The sequence below is a fragment of the Simochromis diagramma genome, unplaced genomic scaffold, assembly GCF_900408965.1.
Source record: "Simochromis diagramma unplaced genomic scaffold, fSimDia1.1 OVJJ01000685.1, whole genome shotgun sequence".
NCBI lineage: Eukaryota > Metazoa > Chordata > Actinopteri > Cichliformes > Cichlidae > Simochromis > Simochromis diagramma.
The window spans coordinates 9307218-9331084 of NW_024387477.1; the positions used below are offsets into that span (position 1 = coordinate 9307218).

Here is a 23867-nt window from a genome sequence, read left to right on the forward strand (position 1 = left end):
TCAACTGTTACAGCCATGTTATGAGTGAATAGTACCCCTGTTTCTCTTTGAGATACCTTAACCACTAACATGCATATGCACGCAGTTAATAGAAAAATGTGATTTTCCTCTAAGACTAAATAAATCTGAAAGCCAAAATACACATTTTTATCATTTTTAGTCACAGGAGTTCACCATTTAAAGTATGCAGTTCTCTTCCTTGTCAAACTAAACATTGACGTGTGGCTGCCTCAGAAATTTAGTAACGCAAAATGTAATTTTAAGTTTAATTTGAGGGTGAAATCTTGTAGGACATTTAGATTCTCAAGGCATTTAAGGTGCTTATTATAAATCAGAGCTAACTTTAATGGAGGCACAAACCTTGAGCTGTGGAGCAAACATAATCACAGATAAACATCAACTGCAAACAGACACCAGACCAAGCATGGTTTAGTTTTATTAAAGGCTTTAAAGGAACATGTCACAAATTTTGCAGTTACAGCCAAGAAGACTGAATGTGTTCCACCCAATTGACGGCACACTGCGATGCATGTGCAAGCAAAAATAAAATAAAATAAAAATGCAAAACTGGAGCAGACAGTCCAGTCACACCATTTAAAAAAAAAAGAAAAAGAAAAAAAAAAAAAAAGAAAACCCTAAAAAGTAATAGCAGATCTGATGACACCTAGACGATTGTCGTTGAAAGAACATATTCAGCACAGTCATCATTTAAAAAACAAACAAAAACGTGTTTACCATGAGTGGCTGATTTGACATCGCATCTCAAGCTCGCTGGAATAAATTATCTGAGGAATGGGTTGCAGTGAAAGGAAGTTTATTGATGACAAATGAAGTGGGAGAATCAAAGTCAGACTGTTATAGAGAGGGAAAGGTGCTTCTTTAGAGAAAACACTGACATCAATTAATAAAAAGAAACCGATTTAGACCATTTACTAAAAAAAAAAAAAAAAGCTTATTGTGTAATAGTCCCTCCCTCCCTCTCCCCTCCCCATACCCCCTCCCGCAAAATGGCTCTTGAATCACAGAACAAAAAATGAAGCCAAAAAAGGTGACAATCCCACAAAACGATTCAACAGCACGTTTCAAGTCAAAGGAACCTGAATTGTTATGACAACCAGTGAATTGTATGGCACAAGTTTCCCTCTTTACTTTATATCAAGACAGAAGACCTCCTTTCATTATCGTCCTTCCACAAAATGTAACAAAGCATCCTCACCACAAAGTCTGTGTTGCAGTCTTCACAAGGTGGATACTCTAATGCCCCTTTAAGAACACCTGTCGTAGCATGCCGTTGGACTTCCTAACCAATAAAGGAACATTACAATAAAAATTATACATCTGTCAGCACAGAAATCTCCATAAATATATATCAGACAACTGAACATCAGTCAGAGAAAACTTCCTGTAGAGCAGAAAGATGAGGGGTAAATGTCACCTGTACACAATCTACACCTGGCCTGGCTCCTCATGCAGCGACCAATTACTGTAGTTTTCTTGTGTAGTTGATGGCACAACACATTTAAAAGAAGTAAACACTTTTAAAACAAGTTGATCATCCCCACACGACACCTTCCCCAAAATGAAAAAGAATAAATAAAAATAAAAAATAGAGATGAACCATAAACAGGTTTCTCCGATCGACAGCGTGTAGCACAATACAGAGACGATATGAACAAACGCGTGATCGCACACAGTCAGAGGATATTTCGCAAAATGCTCAAGGCATGTTGTCTTCCATCTTCTCTGAAAACACACAGATGCCATTTCTTCAGTAAACCTATAAAACTTGACAGTTGAAATGGGCTAGCCAGCGCCCGTCACATTATTTTCGTGTTTCATTACAGTACATTACAAGTAAAGGAAAAAAAGAAGAACGTCAAATTTAAATACCTAGACAAGGCTTTGTAGCAAAGGGGAAGAGGGAAGAGAGAAGGAGGTGGGAGGAGCAAATACAAAAAAACCCCACAAACAGCATTAATAGGAATTCTTGTTTTAGAAAGTGGTTTTCCCTGTAACTGTACTCTCTAAAGTAGTAAACATCTTCACAGAGTAAACACACATCACACATGGAGAAGCATTGTCGCTCTCCAATATACTGTACCTCATCACCAACCTCCTGCAAACTGCAAAGGGATTTTGCTTCATAGCTTAATATAGTCACTTCACTTTTTTTTAAATTTGTTTTTTTGTTTTTTTACACACTCCATGATGAATCCTGTTCATCGTGTTTCTCCCTTTTTTTCTTCATAGAAAAACATCAAAGTACCAGTTAGGTTCCTTCACAGTTCAGTTTAGTGCAAAGAGACCACACGCTCCCTTGTTGGTGGCAGGTGAGCTGCCTTCGCTGCCTCATGTCTTTGCCAGGACGTTGGACCTGATAGGAGCAAAGAGGTGAAAGGTTAATTAAGTAAAGCAGGTCTATTTAGACTTAAGCAGTTCCCATTTAATGTGTTCTCACCTGAGTGCTTTCCATCTGTCCTTCTCTACCTGATTCTCTGGACTCTCACTCTCATAGGAAGCAAGATAGAGCCCTAGGAATAATGAGAACAGATACATTAAAAAAAAAAAAAAAAAAAAAAAAAAGAAAAGACACTGTGTGTCTTCAGGAATTTCAGAAAAGTCCAAAAGAGCTAAAACTACAATCTGTCTAAATTGATAAATTAGATGGCAGTTATTTGCAAACCTTTGCTTCCAACTAGGTAATCTATAGAACTGCCTTGCAATCAAAAGTGGCCTTCCAGAGATTGGAGGTGTTGTACGCTCAACCTCTGGGCAACCAGTTGGTCGCTGCAATTACTTGCAATCAATTTCCATCTGCAACAGTCACATGGAGGTTGCCGTCTTATTTTTAATGGAGTTTGGCTGAGACATTAAAGAGTCTGCAGCTGTGAAGATGTTGGACACCGATGCTTTGAGCTAAACGGTAATGTCACCGTTGTAACGCTTGCCGATTACTATTACAACAAATTACAGCCGAGGGTGATGAGAATGTTATTAGTTTTTCAGGCTTTTGGTCATAAACCGAAGTAATTAGGAAAAATGAATAATTTGACCCGACAATGGCACTAAATGGAAAGTAAGCGGATTAGTCAAGTTATTCAAATTTGGCCTGAGGACAACTTGAAAATACAAGGCAACAAAGACTGTAAGATGTTCAGATCTTTCTGGAACAAAGCAGTAGAGGCATCAAGCGAACTGGACTGTAAATGAAAACTATGTGCCAGGTTCTCACCGTCCTCGCTGAAGATGGGAGCAGTGTGGAGGTAGTGTAGGATGGCCCTATCCTCCTCAAATGGACACTCTACTTGTTTCCATGTCATGAACTCGCCAACTTGCCTCGCCAACTCGACAAATTTCTAAATAAATAAATAAGCGAGGAACCATTTAATGGTTTAGGATGAGGTTAACGATGGAGGAGAGGCAGGGTTAGGAAACAGCCTCACCTCAAAGTTGACGTGGCCGTTGGGCAGCCGATTGGCACATCCTTCATTCAGGAAATAAATGTCCTTTATCAGCAGACTGAAGAAAGGAATCACAATCTGAGGAGAGAAAATGGGCAGGAAGGCAAAGTAAATAGTAAATACTGAACTGCAGCCAGCAGGTTTTTGGAGGAAATCAGTCAATGTGTTGCTGAGCCCCACCCTTTCTCTGTTACTGTTGGCAGTCTGAGAGCGGTGGGCGGCCCCCCTCAGGGCCGTCCTGTAGTTGTAAAAGTTTCCAGTCGGATCCATCTGATGCTGTCAAGAGTAAATGGCAACAAGCAAAAACGCTGTCAGCATCTAGTTTTTACCGTCTTTTACTTCTTAGACAGTGAATAGCTGTGTTTACCTCAAGAATGAAGAACTTGGCAGTCTTAGCTTTGCTCCAAGTCTTCTTCAGCCGGGACACAGGACTCATGTTCATCCCAGCTGAGAAAGAAAATGTATATATATATATATTTTTTTTTAACTATGAACACAAGACGGGAATCAATGCTCAGGGATTGTAAAATGAACAACTCACAAATAATTGCCATGAGTGAGTTGAAGTTTCCAATGTTGAAACACTCCCTGGCCACATCAATGAAGAACTCGATCACCTGGGCCCTCTGTTTCTTCTTCGCTGGCTGCAGCAGTGAGACAAAACACAAAACAACCCCCCCCAAAAAACAACCATTTTTTAAAATTCTGACTTAACTTTTCATAGAGAATTTATCTCTACATATACAGATACAGGCAGAAATTTTGTCTGTGCAAGTGCAGTAACACAAAATGTCCATTAAGGGGCAGTAATGCCCTGTAAAAACTAAACCTTTATCTCCTGTCCACTTACTTAGGGGAATAAATTACTACTATGGTAGAATTCAGTTGAAAGTACTATTAAATAAAGAGAATCTATAAACTAAAAACATGCATATATGCTACAATGGTCACCCAGATATGTCCTGTAGTTACTGACATTTCCAGGTTTTCCCCATTCAGTCTGAAGTAGATCCCTGGGAGGTGTTTATAATCTTGTTCTGTTCCCAGTGTGCTTCCTAGTCTTTCTAATGTTTTGGAGGCTTCAATATGGCTGAAACTGAGTTGTGTTTTCCACTCACCATGCAGATCTCTGTCGCAACCAGGTAGCAAAGTCTGTTGAACCACCTCACGTAGGCTTCCAGGTTGGAGGTTTTTTTCTTCTGGTCACTGAAGCACGGCTGCTTAATAAGATGCGCGCGCACACACACATACACACACACACACACCACAAGTGAGTGCTACCATCGGGAATTCCACTATTAATTAGCTTCCCGTCTACAAGCTTGACCCCCTGTGTGAGCGCAAATAACAAAGACGGTGATCTTGGAGCAGAAATAACAGAACCAATTTAGAGCACAAAAAAAGGAGAGAAAGGAGAAACGGAGTGAAGACAGGTTAAAGTGATGATAACTGAAAATGAAAGGAAATCAGTGAATGAGTGACAGCGATGGAACGGAGAGTGGAAGCATTCAGCGGTCATACATAGAGGGCACGGAAAGCACACTGTGTGTGCTTGCTGTAGTTTGCCATTTGTGACATTTACGCTCACTGACATTTGTTTGGATACGTACAAAATAACAATTTTAACCATAATGCAAAAATAAACAAATGCTGTGGTCTGACAGTAGACTGTAAGATCATAAAAATGGAGCTAGTCTTTGGTTCTAAATGTGAAGCTGATGATAATAATAGTAACAGTGACATTTTTTTAATAACAGCTTGTTTTTAAATAATCTGTGTTGCAGTCTTTACAAACTTCATCAGGAATTTGCGGCGATGTGTCAACCAAAGAAAATCAAAGGCATTTGACCACTTTGCAGCCAAAGCAAAGTGAGCAGGTCCTACTGTAAACAAACATTATTCAACTTTGGGGCAAGTGATTGAAGGGACTACCAGTGAGGAATATAACAGAGTAGTAAATACATAGAACGTTACCTAGGCAACCAATGCCCACTAGTGACCAGTTGTTATCTCCAAAGAAATATGAGACGAGTGATTTGCTTCCTGTTTGGATGCACCTTTATTGTTACCATAGTGGAACATGGCTTTGTACCATTTTGAAGAGAGCAAGATGGTGATGGTCAAATGCGGGACTCAAGTCCACAAATGAACGGATGCCATCTTCTATTTACAGTCTACAGCATTGACCTAAGTACAGACTCTGGCAAGCTTAGTGCAAAATTAGTTTTCTGATTAAATAGGACAGTGTATTAAAAAAAAAGTTCACCTGTGTTCCATCTAGAGGGTCTTTCTGAACAAAAGCTTGGACAAACTCCTCCGGTCCGATACGACTCAAATGTTCCTGGAAAATACAAACACACAGTCATGAATCACTCATCCCTGCAGGACAATACATTCACTCTCATTCTTTTCCTAGACACGCCCCAACCATAACAATTACTAACCATAACAAATCTGACCTGAACTTTAAACCAACCTCAACATCGTACCAAGTCTTTCCTTGACAGCGGCAACATATTTATGTTCCCACGACATGAGCCTTACAAGTCCACTCACATACACCGACGGGGGTAGCCCCATTAATAATTCTTTCATTTCAGTAATGGAAGGCAATCAATATGGACGAGTAATGACTGACTGAGGTGACTCACTGGAATCAGATTTCCTCACAGTGACACTTGAGACAATATTCACCTCTATTAAAAGACAGCTGTGCAGTCACATACATGTGCAAATCAAAATGAGTCATTAGCACCATCTCAACTGGTGACGCAACCCAAAACCAAAGCAGCGTTGCACACAAGTGTGCACACAGTGGCATAAAGCACAGCTGTGTAGTTCTTTAAATAAGTATCAACATGTTGCTAAAACATACAATAATATCCAGGCTGTGTGGTTGCTGCATGCCTCTCTATCTGCCCATCTCCGTTTCCTTTTGTATGCGTGCGTGTGAACGCATGTGAAGCTGTCAGGTCACATATATCCACTGCAGTTTTCCTCCCTTTTGTTTGAGGCCCCGGGCACATCACTGACTTCAGGGGTGATGTCACCGCTCAGACAAGGGTACAAGCTTACTCAGACACTCTCACATGCACAGACAGAAACACAACCACCCCGAGATACACGTGTCCACATGAAGACACACATGAGCAGACTGAAGGCACCGAGCATGCAATGTGAGGGACAGTGCACGGATCCTTTGTTCATGTGGGTTTCATCTCCTCATTCCCTTTGTTCTGCTGTCTGTGAAGGAAGTTAGCGCTGTAATAGCTGACAAGTAAGGTCAGGTTATCAAACACATGGCGTCAAAATCCAGCGAGTTATTTTGATGATTTATGTTCATCATCAATTCGTTCACTGCATTTCCATTGTTCTGTTAAAATCTTTAACACCCTCCAGTTCCCTCTCTCTTGATGTGATTTAATGTTTATGACCTTGACATGGGTGGACTTGATCTCCACCCATGCTTCACCATCCTCCGCCTTCATCTCTCCGCTGACATCCTTTCTACTTCTCCTCGTCCGACCTCGTTATCATCTCTTACCCCTGACCTCTTTCTAACCCGCATCCCGCTCTCTCTTCCCCTCCCCCCCTCCTCTTCCTTACCAGCTCCACGTGGGTGAGCTGTTGTGCCAGCGTGTAGGGGTCGTTGCAGATGGAGAGTATGTCCTTCTGGATGGGCGGAGGCTTGGTCTTGAAGGCCACCAGCTTGTCAGAGGAGGCGTTGAGGGAGACCTTGACAATGCTCTCTTCCCCCTGGCTCATCAGGGACAGCCTCTGGCTAAGTTTCTGCAGCACCTGGTTCAGGGTTTTCCAGTATGCCTTGAGAGAAGAGGAGAGCGACATGTTAAACATGTTATTGTGAGTTTCAGCAGTGCAAGCAGAGGTGTGCTGTGTGCCCTGCCTGGGAATGTTTGTTTTGGTGTTCCTCGCTCGACACGAGGGCTTCAAAGAGGACATGAGGTCAGTCTGTTTCACAAGTGACCCAGAGCCACACCTCCCACATGTATGCACACACACCCGTAGTGCAGACAGCCAGCTTTAAATAGCAGCACATTCATCACCACCTGTCTTTCCTGCTTCCTTTCTATCCTCCCTACATTTCTCACTATGGTTCCACTCACACTCCCATACCTTTTCTTTGGCTCTCTGCGCCCTTGCATCCCAACCCTCTCCCCTTTTTCTCCATCCGTCTCCTTCCCTCTATTTTCCCCTCAAGACTGCAGATAGAGCCACTCCTCTAATATCCTTCCTCCCTCCCTCATGTAATGTAAGATTGTATAACAGTTAGGCTGTATGTGTTCACCCTACACTGACTCCCTCATCAACAGCCGCAGTGACAATAATTAAATCTAGCTCCCCATCAGACTATTTTTCACTGCAGATGCTTTTTATCCAGTGTTTTCTGTCCAGTTTTATTGGTTAATCTATCCTGTTTGAAAATTTACAGCCTTTCAAAACTGGAAAAAAAAAAAAATCTTAGGACATATTAAGTGAAGATGATTGGACTTGTTGGACATAATACCTCATCACATGGCGCTATCCTGTGGATGATGTCTTTGAGGTGTCCGACCATCTTTTCATCCCTGAAATCGGATGGGAATGTCTCTGTCCATTCTGTCAGCAGCTGCAGGATCTTGGGGCCAAACTTGCGAACTTTTGCCTGTTGTTAACGACGTGAGAAAGATTTACAACTGGCTTTATAACATAGCAAACAAAAATACCTGCATAGAGTGAAGGGAAAAACAGCGGTTATTAAGATGCTTACATGCAGCAGATAAGTAAGCCTGAATGCTTTTCATACGCGGGAATATGTATTTATGTGTGGTGCAGTGCTGACCGTATCGAGTGGGCTCTGATCCAGCTGCTGCTGTTTGATGCACAGCTCACACACCCTGGCCAGCAGCTCCGGAGGAGGAATGAACAGACGAGCGCTCAGCAAGAAGGTAAACACATAGGCTTTCTGTCAAAGGACGTAAAAAGACATTCGCTAAGACACTCTCGCCACATCAATAAACACCACTGCAGCTTACTGTCATTAAAAGAAGCAGAGGAGCACTTGAAACATAGACATGTGGTTAATAATCTAATCGGCAGCACTATAAAGTGAAATGGACTCTGAGGCTAATGGGAACATGATGAGCAGCAGTGACTGTAGCACATTTCATTTTACCTCGGGGTAGTAATCGGCAGTGGGCACCAGGTTCTGGATCAGGGTGTCCAGGGAGGCAGAAGTGATGGGCGGCCCATCGGAGAGGCAAGCCCCAGGCCCCGGCCCCGGGCCTTCCTGTGGGGCCTCCTCCTCCCCAGGCTCAGCACAGGCCAGATGAGGGCTGAAGCCACTGGGAGTGGTAAACATGGTGCCTGAGCACGCAGTCTGGGGCATTCCTGACTAGAATATAAACACAAACACACCAAATGAATGAAGTAGAGAGGATGAAATTGGGATTTAGAAAAGTCATTCGTTTCATTTTCATAAAGGTCTCTGGTACAGCCATGTAAACAAGACAGTTTGTTTGTGTAATTCAAGGTTTGCACCATTTAATCTCATGTGTACATTCAAGGACACAGAAACATAAGCCCCGCCCTCTTACTTTCCAATCCATCTCCAGGTCATCGCCTCTTCAGCGCTAGGTAACCAGTACAGCCGGTTTCTGCTGGTGCATCAGGCAGAAATGTTGCCACAAAAAACAGATTAAAATCTGTCTATACTGTGAAACGCTGAGAGATTCACCTGGCCCTGCGAAGCTTAATCATCATTACATAAACCAGTTTGGCATCTTGCTTGTTTCCACTCACTCCAGTTGACCTGCTGGACCCAAACATTTTCTCTGTCTCTTTTAGATCCTCTGTCCATCCTCCTGATGTATCGCTTTCACTCTTATTTTCCAGTGCAAAGACTCTTATTTCCCCTCACTTGATGAGTGCCTGTCAATGGCAGATGATACAGAATACCTCTCCTAAACAACAAGCCCCGCCTACCTACGCTGACAAGCCAGAGGTGAGAATGAAAACAGGTCACACAGTCACTGTGGAGGCTGATCATGTTGTCTCCACCACTGAAATGAATCCCTTTGCCTTTGTAAGGCTCTGGCTTACACATTTTAAAAATTCAACAGGCTCTTCCCCTCAGTGGACCAACACTGCAGCTCTAGTGGAAAGGAACGCTTAATGTGGTGTAAGCTAGAGCAGTGATACCATAATGTCACTCGCAGTACAAAAGAGCTCGTCTTCATCACCCAGCTTAAAAAAAAAGGCAGCCGTTAATAGTTAATTACATTTTATAGTTTCATCCAACTCTTCTGTGGGAATAGCTCCTGTGCTCTCTGACAGCGACTAAAATGACCCGTAGCACCACATCCAACTCGAATACCTGCAGTCTCAAAGTTGCTTTGGTTTTACAAAAGATCTCTGCCTGCAGGACTCACAATAAAAGCAAAAAACCTGCACGCTGACACTGAAACCTCAAGCACAACAACATACCATACCAAACACTCTTCCTGTTGTCTATTGTCAGCTTGGCCTAAATATGCACCTGAACACATAGTAAAGTGTGTATGTATATGCGCGTACACATACATACACACACACACACACACACAACAGTACTAACACAAAAGAAGTCCTTCGTAAACTGAATGAAAGACGGCATGTTCGTCCATATTAGTGATCGTCCTAAGACAGTGAAGGAAATGTCTTCGGCCATACTTTCATCCTCTGCTGACCTCTACAAGCCGCCCCGATAAATGAGTATCGTGGGTCCCCCTGGGTTGAAAGGCCAAACGCACGGTGCCATGCACAAATGCACAAATGTTTCAAGTTCCCTGTGTGAGTGGATCGGCTTTCCTTTGTCCTCCTTGTTCCCCTACATTTGGGCACTTACTTATGCACTTGTGCACACCTAGACACAAACACACACAGACAGGCTCACAAAAGGCTGGGGGATGGGGAGTTCTGAGAAGCGTTTTACACCAAAAGCCACATTTCTTTTAATATATGTTGTGGTTAGAAAAGGCCGACATCTCGTCTGCGTATCAGTGGAGTGATCTTGGCTCTATGTGCAATCGGGGGTGTGTCTAACCAACCAAAACACTGTCCATCTGATTCAGACAAATCAGCCTAAATACTAAAGCTCTATAAATAACAGTGGGTGAAAAAACAGAGTTTAAATTGTAGAGTTAGAGATTATAGAGGATGAATGAATATTGTTTAAAAATGCTAAAAAAAAAAAAAAAAAATTGCCTTAAATTACATTTGACTTGTTTTTCACTCATAAAAGTTACTGGCTCTGTCTAGAAAAGACCGGGATGTCCTTGCAGTGACATCCCGCAGATTGGATTATAACATTGAGCCACAGAGAACAGGATAAAGGACTAAAGTACACGAGTGAAGCTTTATGGTTACTAAAGAAAACTTCCTTTATGTTAAGACTGACAGGAGGACAATATCTGCTTAGTTCAAGGTGACTAAATCTCACACAACTCTCTATGTCTCTGTGTTTGTATTTCTACATGTATAGCAGTGTCTGCGAGTTCTATACTACGTGCTCACACTGTCAATGATTCCCCATATCGCATGTGATAATCTCCCATCTCCGTATTTCTCCCCACTGCTTCCTCCTCAGCCTCCCGCTCCTCCCTCCAGCACTTCTCAGGCTCTGAGTCATTATTTCATCACAGCTCCTCATGTCTGTCAGTCGATACCTCACAGTTTCAGTCAGTCAGGTGGCTCATCTGCCAATGTGTACATTTTTTAAATGGACAAGCCGAAAGCAAAGTCTTTTCTGCGACAGTGAAAGTAACCCAAAAGGACTTTAGGGTTGAGGTAGTGATGTGTGAGTTCAAAGTAGTAGTGAAACCTGCAGGGGTGCAACTTTAAGTACTGACATGAAAGTGAAAGACAGACTATGTAACTTTTATGGCCAATTTAACTAAAAGAGACAACCGAGGAAAAGTAGGGCTTGCAGTGAAACAGCAGCAAGAGCAGAGACTGACTCAATAACGTCAGTAAGAGCAACAAATAATGAGGTTCGCTTTACATTAGCTAACAACCGGCACCGTCAGCTGTTTGTCACCTCATGCCATCCCAGTTAAACTTCCTCTAAAATGCCTTCCTGCTTGGAAACTCCAAGGGAAGACCAGCTTACCTAACACAAAGTCTTATGACTAACAAACTGAAATACTTCCTTTAAAATGTCACTTCCCCCCCCCAAAGCCATATTGCTTACACCGCTTTTTCTACAGTGTGAAGAAGTCATCCACAGCTGTACTCTGTGTATAACTTGTTTTCACAGCTCCTGCTACACTCAACCCCCTCTGCGCCTGTCACACTGTGTCAGTGCTGCATGAAAAAACACAATGAGAAACATGTAGCTAAGAACAGGTGAGTGTAGTGATGTGTGCTTTAATCCCCCCCCCCCCTTGAGATCTACGGTAGCCTTGCACTCAGTCTAGACAGCTGGGGGGGGTGTCATTGTTCTGTGCCCTTGCAGTCTGTGTGCATGTAGTTGTGTGATTTGGTTAGGCCGCTATCGTTGCCATCAGGAGATCTGCCTCCTTTGTTCCATTATGATTAACAGAGTGGCACGGTCTGCGGCCACACAATCTTCGACAACACCTCGGCTGTCAAGCAGCGCATGTGTTGATGAATCAAACGCATTCCTCACATAACCAGCCAGTTTAGCTGTCAAACTGCTTCTTTGTTGTTAATCCGCTGCCTTCCTACAATACTCTGTAAAACCCGTTTCACTAAAAACAAACAAAAAAAGAAGAGAACAGTCACACCTACTGTTCTCGTGTCTTCCTGCTTAGGTGAGTGGTGACAAAACTATGCAAATATGTTCTTTCACAGAGGGGTTGATGGACGAGCAGCATCAGAGACCGGCCTACGTTCAGACTGAGGAGGGTTCTTCAAGAGAAAAAACAAGAGAAAAATCTGTGCCATCAGTGGGTCAAGGGTTGAATGAGAAGCGGTGGGGTTATTTGATGGGGCAGAAGCAGCTTTGAGGTCCCTCTGCTTACTTATATTAGGGCAAACACTACCTCTGCTGCTTATGATTATTAGTCCTCACCCAAGCAAGACAAGGAACTTGTCTATAGGTCAACACCCACACGCATATTAAAATAAACAGTCTGAATCTTTTGACACTTAAATAAAAGCGGGATGCTCAACTATACAAACACATCGACGTCTGAGCAAAAATTTATCTTTTCCTTTCAATACAGAAACAAATCTTAACACTTTTCAATATTTTCCTCTGACGTTAGCTAACTGATCGTACAAAGTCCTAAGCAACATTTTTATCTCAGCCTAACAATATTCTTCCAGACACTTGAATATGTTCCAGGTAAGTGTTTTCAAAGCTGATTTCATGTCCTTGACCAGTGGCGATTCTAAAGGCTGTTGTGGCCCAAGGCTAAAATTCACAGGGGCCCCCCCCCCTCACGATTATGTGATAATTTTAAATATGTCCAGAGCGCAACATGCTACGCAAACAAAAGAAATAACTTGATGCTAGTGTCTCTCCTCTAAATCTGAGGCTAGATTTACATTATTCCTTCTGTACCATTACATTTAAACATTTTCACTCCAAGAATGAGAGCTTTTCTTCATTTTCACTGATTATCTTTCATCGTTACCAATAGGCTTGCTTAAACAGTATAATTCATGCCACATACAAGTGAGTGGAGTCAGGTGAGGACCTATTATGGCATTGCTGTAGTTTAAAGTGTTTTGGCTCTCTAGGGCGTCCCACTGGCTTGGAGGGCAGAGCACTTGTCTGGTGGCAAGTTGTGCCTCTATCTGCTACGGCAAATACAAAAATGTCATTATGTTTAGCATATTTTTAGTAAAACCAGAATAAATTTTCTCTCACTTCATCGCATCTCAATATTTTACTATAATTGTGCACAGTTAAACACTAAAAGAACTGAAAGCTTCAGGTCAGGCAGGGTAGGAGCTGAACTCTTTTACAAAGTCATATGTTAATATGCAGGCCGATGTTCATGTGCATTGCCTTGCTAAAATAAGCAAGACGTTGCCTGAACACTCTGCTCTGAAACTTCCATTTATTATTCAGCATTAAATAATGGGACCTTCACCACGTGATCCAGCCGCCAAACCCTTTTTTGCAGTTTTACACTGATACATATTATTCTTAAGCCGTTGAACTGTTTGCACACGCAGCCTTTGCAAAAGAATTCTAAGAAACTTTCCCACGCTTTATTTTCAACTTTTTATTCTATCCTTTTACTACTTGGTACTAGTTTCAAAGTTGAATTTAAGTGGTTTGCACCTCATTGCATTTTATTTTTAGTTACATTTCATGCAGCATTCAAATTGCAGTTAAGCGCATCTTTGATTTTTGGGCCCCTTATATCTATAACACACTGCACCGATACTGAGAAATGCAACGAAGAAAGACGGAAACGATTACATGATATAAAGCTATTCTTAGACAAGCGGCACATCATCTGAAAGAAAGCACATCAAGTATCCGGCATGGGTGCTACAGCAACGTTTTGTTTTGCTTCTGTCATTGCTTCGTGGTTTCAGAGATCACAGCTGAAGGAAAGTCGAATGAATATATAACAAAAAGTGCTTCCCCTTTTTCGCTCAAGATGCTGATACCAATCCAAATGAAGTTTGCAAACAGTCTTGGCTCTATCAGTGCCAATCTCATCCTCTGCAGGCTTCCTCCTCACCAACTAATTTCGGACCCACATGTTAACTCCTTTAACACAGAAAGCTTCAACACTTCATCTATTTTGGGATAGTGCTCTAAAAAAGCAGATACTTGCGTATTTTTGGGACTGACACTGTTTTGTGCTCCTCCGAGTATTAAAGCTCTGGCCTGAATTTTCTACCAAATTCTTTGAAAGCTGAAATGATGAGTATTCTCAGGATGGCACAGGCTTAAAAGTGAGTAAACACCTCTTTGTCATGCAGCCTCTCACTTCCCTTCCCCTTGCACATGTCCCCTATTTTACTCTCCTCCTCCTTTATCTCCCGCTCCACGCCCCAGATTCTAATGCTCCCAGTCGGGACGCCTGTACAGATGGCCCTGCAGCAGCCTGCTCTCCCAGTGGGAGCTCCTGGCATGGGAGGCTTTTTTGGCCCTCTGCCTCTGCCATCATCCCCAGTCGCTACAGGAGTCCAAGAATAAGTGTACTGGCGTCCAGGCCGAATGTCGAGGTACACAGACTGAGCCAAACTGGCTGCTGAGCTGCACAGCAACCTCCTGGCACAGCTGACAATAGAGAGACCGCAAAATACCACACATGTCACTACACACGCTGCAACAAAACCAGACCAGCGCACTATTGTTGGGTAATGGTGGGTGTGCATATTTGAGGAGCTGAACACAATCGAGTACATTGTATCTTAAGAAAACATATCCATGCACACTTGCACCCACGTAGCGGCCAAGCTCAGGATCGAGTTACAGTGAAGGCATTCAGGTTATACACCCATTCATCTGTCTTTTTTTTCCCTTTGATATAAGCCTGACTGGGATTGAAAAAAATAAAAATAAAAAAATCACGGTCAGGGCTCAACAGGAACACACTCCCCAAAGCCCTTTCAGTGGAATTCCCCTTAAGTGTCTAAGTGGAGTGACACTAATATTCTGGCACCTGTTCCACACCCACCATCAGTCCCACTGACGCTTACTGGGAAATCTCTTTAATGAAAACAGCTTGTGCGTGTGTTCTCATCCTCATTCCTGAGCGAGTTCGGACACAGCTGCTTCCACGCAAGTGTTGGAGTTTCTGTTTGCGTACGTGCTCACAAGAGTCCAAGACAGTCAACGTCCATCCAAGTCCAAGTGAAGTCATTCACTCACTATGAAAACAACGATCCGTCTTACTGTCCTCCAAGAAGTGCTGCTAAACCTATAGCACGAGAAGAACTGCAGACAACTGATCTCTAAAGTCAAACTGTCACCTTTGTAAAATTTACATTTAGATGGAATCAAGTTCATCACTGCAAAAAAAAAAAAAAAACATTAACTGTGAGGGGTGAAAAAAAAAAACCCCAAAACCCTCCAAATTTAAAGGTTGAGCACCATTATCACAGACTCCACTTTCAAACCACTTCACGCGTGCACGAAGCACACTTCTGGATCCATCTCCCTGGTTTGCTGAAGATAAAAATAGTGTATTAAAATAAGCTAAATGTCTCTGACATGATGGGCCCGGTCAATCTATCATATTATGTAGAGATAATTGGAGTTGAGCACAGATTGGCTCTTAGTGAGCACATAGCACATGGCTGAGTTGTGAGTGCCCTAAATCTGTCACTCACAACGGTCACAATGCCTTAAAAAACAGCCATGTGTTAGTCATAATATGTCAATTTGCAGCCACCATTCATGCAATGTACTTTTGCGGAGAATCAGACAAGAGTGATTTTGTCTCTGTCCTACACAGGCACATTTTCGCCTCAAGTGCTACTTATGAGAAATTACCAGCTCACCAAGTAAATGGAAGGAAATAGCACAGAAAACCAGCGCAGGGCGATTGAAAGCATCCAGACAGAAAATCTGAATTAAACAATGCCAATGCGCAGCAACCTAAATAGGCCGCTAAGCACGTTTTAAAATTAGTCTGCCCGTGGAAACACCCACTCAGCATTGTATTACTCTCAATCAAACCTGCACAATAACCACCGTGAGGTAATGAGCGAAATAGTAACAGATGCAAATCTAATAAGCACACCTTGATAATTTCATCACGGCCGTCGCCTTTGCCGTTTAAGTACATCTATCAGCTCATTACAACCAGTACAGGCAGAGGCTGCACTGTGTGTCACTGCTGATGTATGATCTCAAAGCGTACTAATTAGCATTTGGTGATTTCACGGGGGTGGTCTGTTCACCGCTCATGCTTCATGTATTTTGATATGGTTACACACGGGCAACACCAAAATACAAGACTCATTAATTCACAGTTAGTTTCATTTTTGCTATTTGCACCCAACATTTCATATCTCTATATCTCATTTTACATCTTAACGGACTCTCAGGCAGAACTGAATCACACACCGTGCATAAATAAATCACTTTGCAGTCACACCTTCTGCTTTCTCTTTTCATTGTTACGGGCGGTTCTACAAATTACACTATACAAACACTGGGGGCGGCTTTGGCTCAGTTTGTAGAGCAGGCTGTCCACTAATCACAGAGTGCTGGCAGCTCAATCCCTGGCCTCTCCATGTGTCAAAGTGTCCTTGGGCAAGACACTGAACCCCAAATGTTTCTCTATGGCAGGAAAACACCTTGCACAGCAGATTCAATTGTGTGCGAATCCATAACTGAAAAAAAGAAAGAAGAAAAAGAACAATACACACACACACACACACACACAAACAAACACCGTAAAGCACTAAGTAGAATAGCTATAGGCCAAAAGATTCTATATCTACCACTGTATGCCAACACAGCAGTCTGAGCTGGAAAGATTAGTGGAATTTCCCTCAGGCAACATATTTTGAACCGTGCATTAAAGCCACGGTTTCTAGCTTTTCTCTTTACTACCCTCTTCAGGTGCACTGTAGTGCTCAACTGTTATCAAAGCACAATGTACTTGGTAGGGCTGCGCCATATCATGTTGTCCAGGATAATAGCTGCATCTCATATTGTGATATCATTGCCATAGCAACGCTTTGCATTTATGTTCCCTTGTGCAAAACAATGAGAGACTCTCATGTCTGAGAGTGAGAGGCGCGTGTAAGCCAATTTAGTACCTACAAGCTACTTCAGCAACCATCAAACACAGCACTTTTTAAAATATGCAAGAAAATCTTTACTGCTAAAGGATGAAACAACAAGAGTGTTTTATCGTTTGAGGCCCAAAAACCCCCCCAAAACAAAACAAAAACCCCACAACATCTAGTAAAACCAGACTGCAAAGCAAGAAATGCTAGAAGCTGTTCATGTGGAACTCAAACCCAAAGAAATGACTCCATCGAGCACCAACTACAGGACTAATATTATCAGTACCAATACAGACGTCGCAAATTTTCAACACATTTCAGTGACCATCAATTCACTCAATTACTCTCCACAATAAATAGTTAACACAAAATAAGAAACATTTCAGCTTTTCATGCATTTTGAAACTGTTTTTTTTTTTTTGGGTTGACATCATTGTTTAAATAATAATAATGCATACTTTATTGATCCCCGTGGAGAAATTACTGCCCGGGGAGCAGTGTGTAGGGACGGTACCTTGCTCAGGGGTATCGCAGGGTAGCCGTTCAGTGGATTCGAACCCCCGACCTTCCGATCATGGGGCGACCATGTTACCTACTGAGCTATCCCTGCCCCAAATGTGCTATAGGCTATAAATAAACTGGCTATAAATAAACTGAAACCAGGTATCGATATTATTATATTATAGCATCGATCCTATACCAATACCAACATAGGTATCAATACTATCGACATTTGGGTCGATGTGCCCACCTTTACTCCATATAACAGGAAGAGTAAATGGTGAATGGAAAGTACTGAGCTGAAAAAGCTCAACCCAAGCTACGAGACTGCAGGTAGAAAATATTTATCAGTAGGTTTAGTTATTGTCAAACTGAAATGTTGAGCAGCTATTTTATACATTTACTGAAATTTTGAAATATTGCTGCAGTCTCTAATTTAGGATAGAGTTCATCAATGACAGAATGACAGTAGGTCACTGGAACAAAAGGATAGAAACTTATAGTTATAAATAGGGATGGGTACCGGTATCTGTCATAAACGGTAGTAACCAGACCGAAAAGCAGCGCACATTTCGGTGCTTCATTTCGGTGCTTTGTTTTTCCTGAGCTGTGACACACTTTAGATTCTAGCCAATCATTTTACGTTTCCGAGGATAGTAGGTGGGTCCAGGTACGTACGTTCTTTTAGAGCAGAGCTACAGATTAAAAATGCCCAAGGCAAAGCGGTCAAAAGTCTGGCACTTCACAGCAAAATATGCAAACTCAGCAGCCTGCAACAAGTGCTTTAAGCTGGTACTGTGATACTGTCAAAGGAGGAAACACCTTGAATCCGATGAAACACCTGGCGACGCATAGCGTTTTTTTAAAAGCCGAGAAATGCGCCGTATTTGATAGCTTGCTGCGAGACCTCACACTGTGCACATCTACTGCGGGTGTGGTGCCTGTTATCGGACCCAGAGTTAGCAACATCCCCCAAAAACCCGAGTCCTGGCCCCTAGCCCTGCCAGTGTAGCAGAAATGATGACGGATGATGATGGCAGCAGCAGCAGCCGTTCTTCTCTGCGTGAGTAGCTTAATGTTGTTCGTGTGTAATTTACGTTGAGTATGCTAACCACGTTATTACATTAATGCATGTAAGGTGAACTAGCAAACATCATCATAGCTACATGCGGCTGTCTTCTTGTTTGATGGCAGATACTCCCTTCACCCTGGCCAAAAAGCCTAAAACGACCAAAGAAAAAGTGGAAAATAGTTATACATGAGAGGTTTTTGGACAAAGTTTGTGTTTTTTCCATTGATTAAGCACTGCTTCCAGCCAAGAGGGATGCCATATATGCCCCATAGCTGCAGAAAAGGCTAACATTGTTATCTTTTTACAAAAAAAAAACAAAAAACAGCTGAACATGAGAGGTTTTTGGACCAATTTTGTGTTCTCCATTCTTTAAGCACCGGTTTGAGCACCGTTTAAGCACCGGCACCGTTTCAAAAGTACCGGTTTGGCACCGGTATCGGATAAAACCTAAACGATACCCATCCCTAGTTATAAATGCTGCTGCCTTCAAGATGCAAGCATAAATAACACATATCAATATCAGACAGTACTTCCAAGAACACACACACTCTTGATTTAATAGCAAAGTTTAATGTGAGCTTTATCTGAATTTTGCGACACACCTGCCACCTCTCAGGTGAGCAGAAGCTTGGCGGTCACCGCTTTTTGCCTTAGATCCTATATCTGATGGAGCAATCACCGTGCTCACTGTTTATCGAACACAACAGGCATCTAATCATATCTCATTGCTTTTTTGACCCTGTCGAATCCTCTATGATTGACCATCAATACTGTCCTTATGACAGCATGAAGGCCATGTAGAGGCAGCTAATACAGCTCAGAGCGTTTCCATGGAGTCAAGGCTCCTGTTGGGAGGTAATTAGATGCCTGTTGTATCTCCACTGTGACACAACCCCCCTTCTCGCACCCCTTTATTCCATCGAAATCCCGTGTTTGTCCTCGCGCTCACTCTCTGGTGACAGAGCGGGCAGTTCTGAGTGACTCCCCATGTGAACTCCATCTGCCACGAGCTGTCAACACGATCAGTCTCATCACCTCCGAGTCAGCGGCAGGGCTGCTGCGTCGCCAAAGGACATCCCAAGAGCTGTCAGGTACACAGGCTGTCATAATGTAATGTCCCTTTGTCAGTCGAGTACGTCCTGACTATGTAAGGTGTGAAAAAAAAAAACATTCGAATTCTTGACACTACACCACTAGCAATGTGAAATGGGGGAGATTTGCAAACACTTAGCAAGAACATTGTGTGAGTGTTAGTCAAAGTAGCAGTGAAAATAACCGGCTGTGTTTCATCTTTCTACAGTGCCTGTTTTTTTGGACCATCATAACTCGTTTCATAATTTTTTGTATAATATGAACATAACAAACTTAGTAATACAATTAATTTAAATTCATCTTGGCTTAAGATGAAAAAAGGTTAAAGAAAAGATTTTAACTGATTGATCATCCAGCCATCCATGCAAGTGCTACAGGAGCACGAAGCCAATCCCACTGTAAATAACTCAGCACCCATTTAATAAAAAATGAATACATGACGAAGTCTGAGTATTTTATTACTGCTTAAGTATTGGCAGTCAGATGGAGCAGGTTTCTGTTTGCATTGCTCCATCACAGGACAGTAGTGGAATTCCATCATACCAGTATAGTACAGCACTTCACACAGGCACACACACAAATCCCCTTCCCCCACACAAACACAGCCATAAACCTTGCGGTGGTGATAAAGCTGTCATTGCTACCAGACTAACAGCGACTGCGTTTACCTCCCCATTGACCTGCTACCAGAGAAACCCTGCTTTTCCCTTTGCTGTCTCTCTCTACACCTATACACAGACCTCACTGTCTGAGAATTTGTCTCTTTCAGTCTCACATTAGACCAAACGATGCCCTCATTAGCAGCACACCTGTTATCCTCTGCAGGCTCGGCCTGAATTGGAGGGAACACAAGCTTTAATCTATGTAACCGGTGACTTCTGCCAGACCCCTGCTCCAGTGACATATCTCTACATCTCCCCCATGTAATGCACAACATGGGCAAGCTCTCAGTTCAATTAAATAAATAAATAAATAAATAAATAAAAACGCATTCTGGCTGAGGGCAGCAGGCCTATATATGGGCAAAGCAGAGACAAGGTCAGCTGCATTGGTAAACCCACAGAGGAGATGGAACAAAGAGCTGAGTGGAGGCCCTGATGACAGAGAGCAAAGGCAAAGGGTGTAAATGATGCTGCGGGACTAAAAATCATAATTCACCCTTTATCCAAAATGGATGACATGCTAGACGGCAGAGAAGCAATGAACTGAAGCACTGGTTCAGCAAACATGGCACACAAACGCAAACAGTGCCAGTGAGGGTGAAAGTGAGGAAAACACGTTTCAGTGGGGCTGAGTGATAAACAGAGGAAGGGCAAAGCAGAGCATGTGACAAAAGAGAGGAGACAGAGTCTGCTGGTGCCTCCTGAAAGTCCACACAGAGAAGGTATGGTCACAAAATCTCCCCCCTCACCCCCTAGATTATGGTGTTTCCCTCCTACTGGGGGACTAGGAGATGCAGTCTGGCTGCTGAGACTTGGATGAGAGACACATCAAAGTGTGGTGCTGAATTGCAAAACTGGCTCACCCACCTGACTGGTTAGTCGACAGAACCGGTTTTACTCTCATCCCGTTTTGCATTGAGTTGCTGAGAGACCGACAACAAACCCTTCTGGTTTGTACTTGGTTAGCTGTGCGAGCTGCTGCATCATCCCTTGGGTGTCAAGTCTACTTACCACCTACTGGATGCTCATTTTCCTTTCCCCTTTCATTCCAAGGAGAACAGAGTAAATGTCAACAGTGCCGCCACCACCACACCCGTTTACTCCCTCTCCTACACCCCTCCCTCCAAGGCACTTTTTAAGGGTGCATTTTGTCTGAGAATAATCAGCAGCAAGTTTACACAGTTAATAACTGCATGTTAACTAAACCCAGTCCATCAGCACACAGTGACATTTTTCACTTATGAGCGGCTGCTGTCTTTGTTTCCAATACCACATTATCACCTGCCCGCACGCATTCTCGCTCATGAACGTGTCAAAGACAGAAGACGCAGTGACAGCGCTCTATTAAAATAGAAAAAGATAGAGCCGGATCCTTTCACGCCTTTAAACAGACGAGCACGCCGCTGACTCACGGCACACATCTGCGATGTTTCCATCGTAGTAAAGTGATGCAAGCGACGCTGCCGTACCTCTACAGCGATAAGGGATCGTGATGTCATCGCTGCCTCTAGTTGAACTTCTTATTATGACGACACAGTGTCCTCGTAGGCAATCTGTCCGATTACAACGCGCGCGCGCGCACACACACACACATATATACACACACACCTACCCGTACGCACAATAGCCCACACGCTGGCGCGAGCGCAGGCTGTGGGCGTGAGCGCAATTTCAATATTTCAGAGTGATAATATTGTAATTGTTGCCACTCACCAGCACTACACTTTGATCCTCATCTTTGATCCGACTTGTATCCTATGTCAAATCGATATAAGCTCCGGTGCCGGTTATTCCCAAATTAATCAGGGTTTAGAAGCAGCTGGGCATCAGCTGGGAGAAGTGAAGCCGGACTCCAGAGGCACACCGCCTGGTTGCAGTTAAGTACAGTGTTTACAGTTGCTTGTTAAATGTCCCGCACAGGCTCGTACCGGTGTGCAGCGGACACAAACGCAAGGTTGGGCCGTTAAAAAGAGCGTCCCTGAAGGCGTGGCGACTGTCCTGTCCTGCGCCACGGAGACTCGGCGGACTGCACAGTTACATCCACACGTCCTCGGAGCGAGTGATCAGCCAGAGAGGAGGGTAGCTCCTACTACTCACCGGTCAGGCAGCTTATAATATGGCTTCCGCGTTCGACTCTTTCAAAATAAGATGATCCACGAGTACTGCGGGAATTCTCGAGAAGCCCGAATAATAAGAAGGGTTAAAAGCCACATGTTCATCGAGTACAATTGAAAAGTTAGTTAGCAATAATGATTCAGGGCGCGTTTAAAATGTCATTTAAGTCAAAGTTGAAAGTCAAACACAAAATAAAGGCTCTATGAGGATCCTGTATTTTGTGATGCTCTAGACCCCCCCATCTTTGGCGCATATTAATCAATCAATCAAATAAACATTGAATCATATCTAAAAAGTCACTTTTACACGCATGTGCATCTGTAACAGCGTTGAACTTTGTGTTGCCAGCGTTTCTCATCGTATTAAGCTTTTATTTTGAAAGCAGAAATAATTTCCGGTGGTTGTTTCTAGTAGGGACCTGGATACTGCCGTGGGCAAGCAGTGATATTCTCTCTCTGTCTTCTTGTCCATCCTCCGTCTCCACACACACACACACACACACACACACACACAGAGACAGAGGTCTTTTCGGTTTCTGCTACTCACTCTCATACCAAAGCACAATAAATCGCAGCAGTGTTTCACCTATTTAAACACAATGCGAAAACCCCCAGACTTTCCAATTAAATTAATTGGGACGTATTCAGCAGGGTTGTGAAAATAACAATGTTTTCCTCTGGAGCTTTGAGTCCATGGCTATATTAATTTTACAACCAATATAAGAAGAACAAGAAAGTTAAACAAACTGTCAAAATTCCTTTAATAGTTGTCTGCATGAATCACCTTTTCCATCTCCAATCACAACCAATTTACAAGAAGCAAGGAGCACTTTTAATTTGTAATCCTGAGGCGTCTGTTTTACCACTGACAGCCTGAGTGATGCCCGCTAACCATGACCCCAGATTGAAAGGGTCACCTCTGAATGTGGAAATGAGGCTCTAACATTCAGAGTCGGGCTGTATTTCCATTAAAATCTGATTGACTTAATACCATTATGTGAATTTAAAAACAACAATGGGATGTTCAAAACATCTTTATTGAGTGAAGATGAGATAAGATGTGAGGTCTTGCTTTTTTTTAAAAAAAATTCTGGGTTCTTTTTTCTCCAAAGTTAAGCTGTATTGTATTGGAGGGGAGTAATTAATTTGAAGGGAAGTGTTGGAGAGAGGGAAGGGGAGAGATGGACAGAGTGGGAGATAATTAAGTGGATGAAATGCAGAGTGGTAAAGGTCCTTGTCGTGTCGTGAGGGG

General features: G+C 42.9%; 1 protein-coding gene across 5 annotated transcripts; it reads right to left on the reverse strand.

Moving 5' to 3' along the window:
• Window positions 1-418: 418 nt before the first annotated feature.
• On the reverse strand, window positions 419-22588 carry LOC120724124 (ras-GEF domain-containing family member 1C-like). 5 transcript variants are annotated; one of them, XM_040016105.1, is made up of 15 exons: window positions 22215-22588; window positions 9056-12368; window positions 8635-8853; window positions 8302-8424; window positions 7987-8124; window positions 7068-7283; window positions 5728-5802; window positions 4580-4681; window positions 4003-4105; window positions 3829-3908; window positions 3642-3737; window positions 3444-3539; window positions 3233-3356; window positions 2459-2531; window positions 419-2374 (listed from the first exon to the last, which is right to left on the reverse strand). In XM_040016105.1, the coding sequence occupies exons 2-15, from the start codon at window positions 9065-9067 to the stop codon at window positions 2350-2352; spliced, it is 1482 nt and encodes a 493-aa protein (XP_039872039.1). In that variant the 5' UTR covers window positions 9068-12368; window positions 22215-22588; the 3' UTR covers window positions 419-2349. The 5 variants fall into 5 exon arrangements, with proteins under 5 accessions (XP_039872039.1, XP_039872042.1, XP_039872043.1 ...); XM_040016108.1 differs by lacking the exon at window positions 9056-12368 and having other exon boundaries at window positions 22215-22586; XM_040016109.1 differs by lacking the exon at window positions 22215-22588 and having other exon boundaries at window positions 12249-17622.
• Window positions 22589-23867: the final 1279 nt, after the last annotated feature.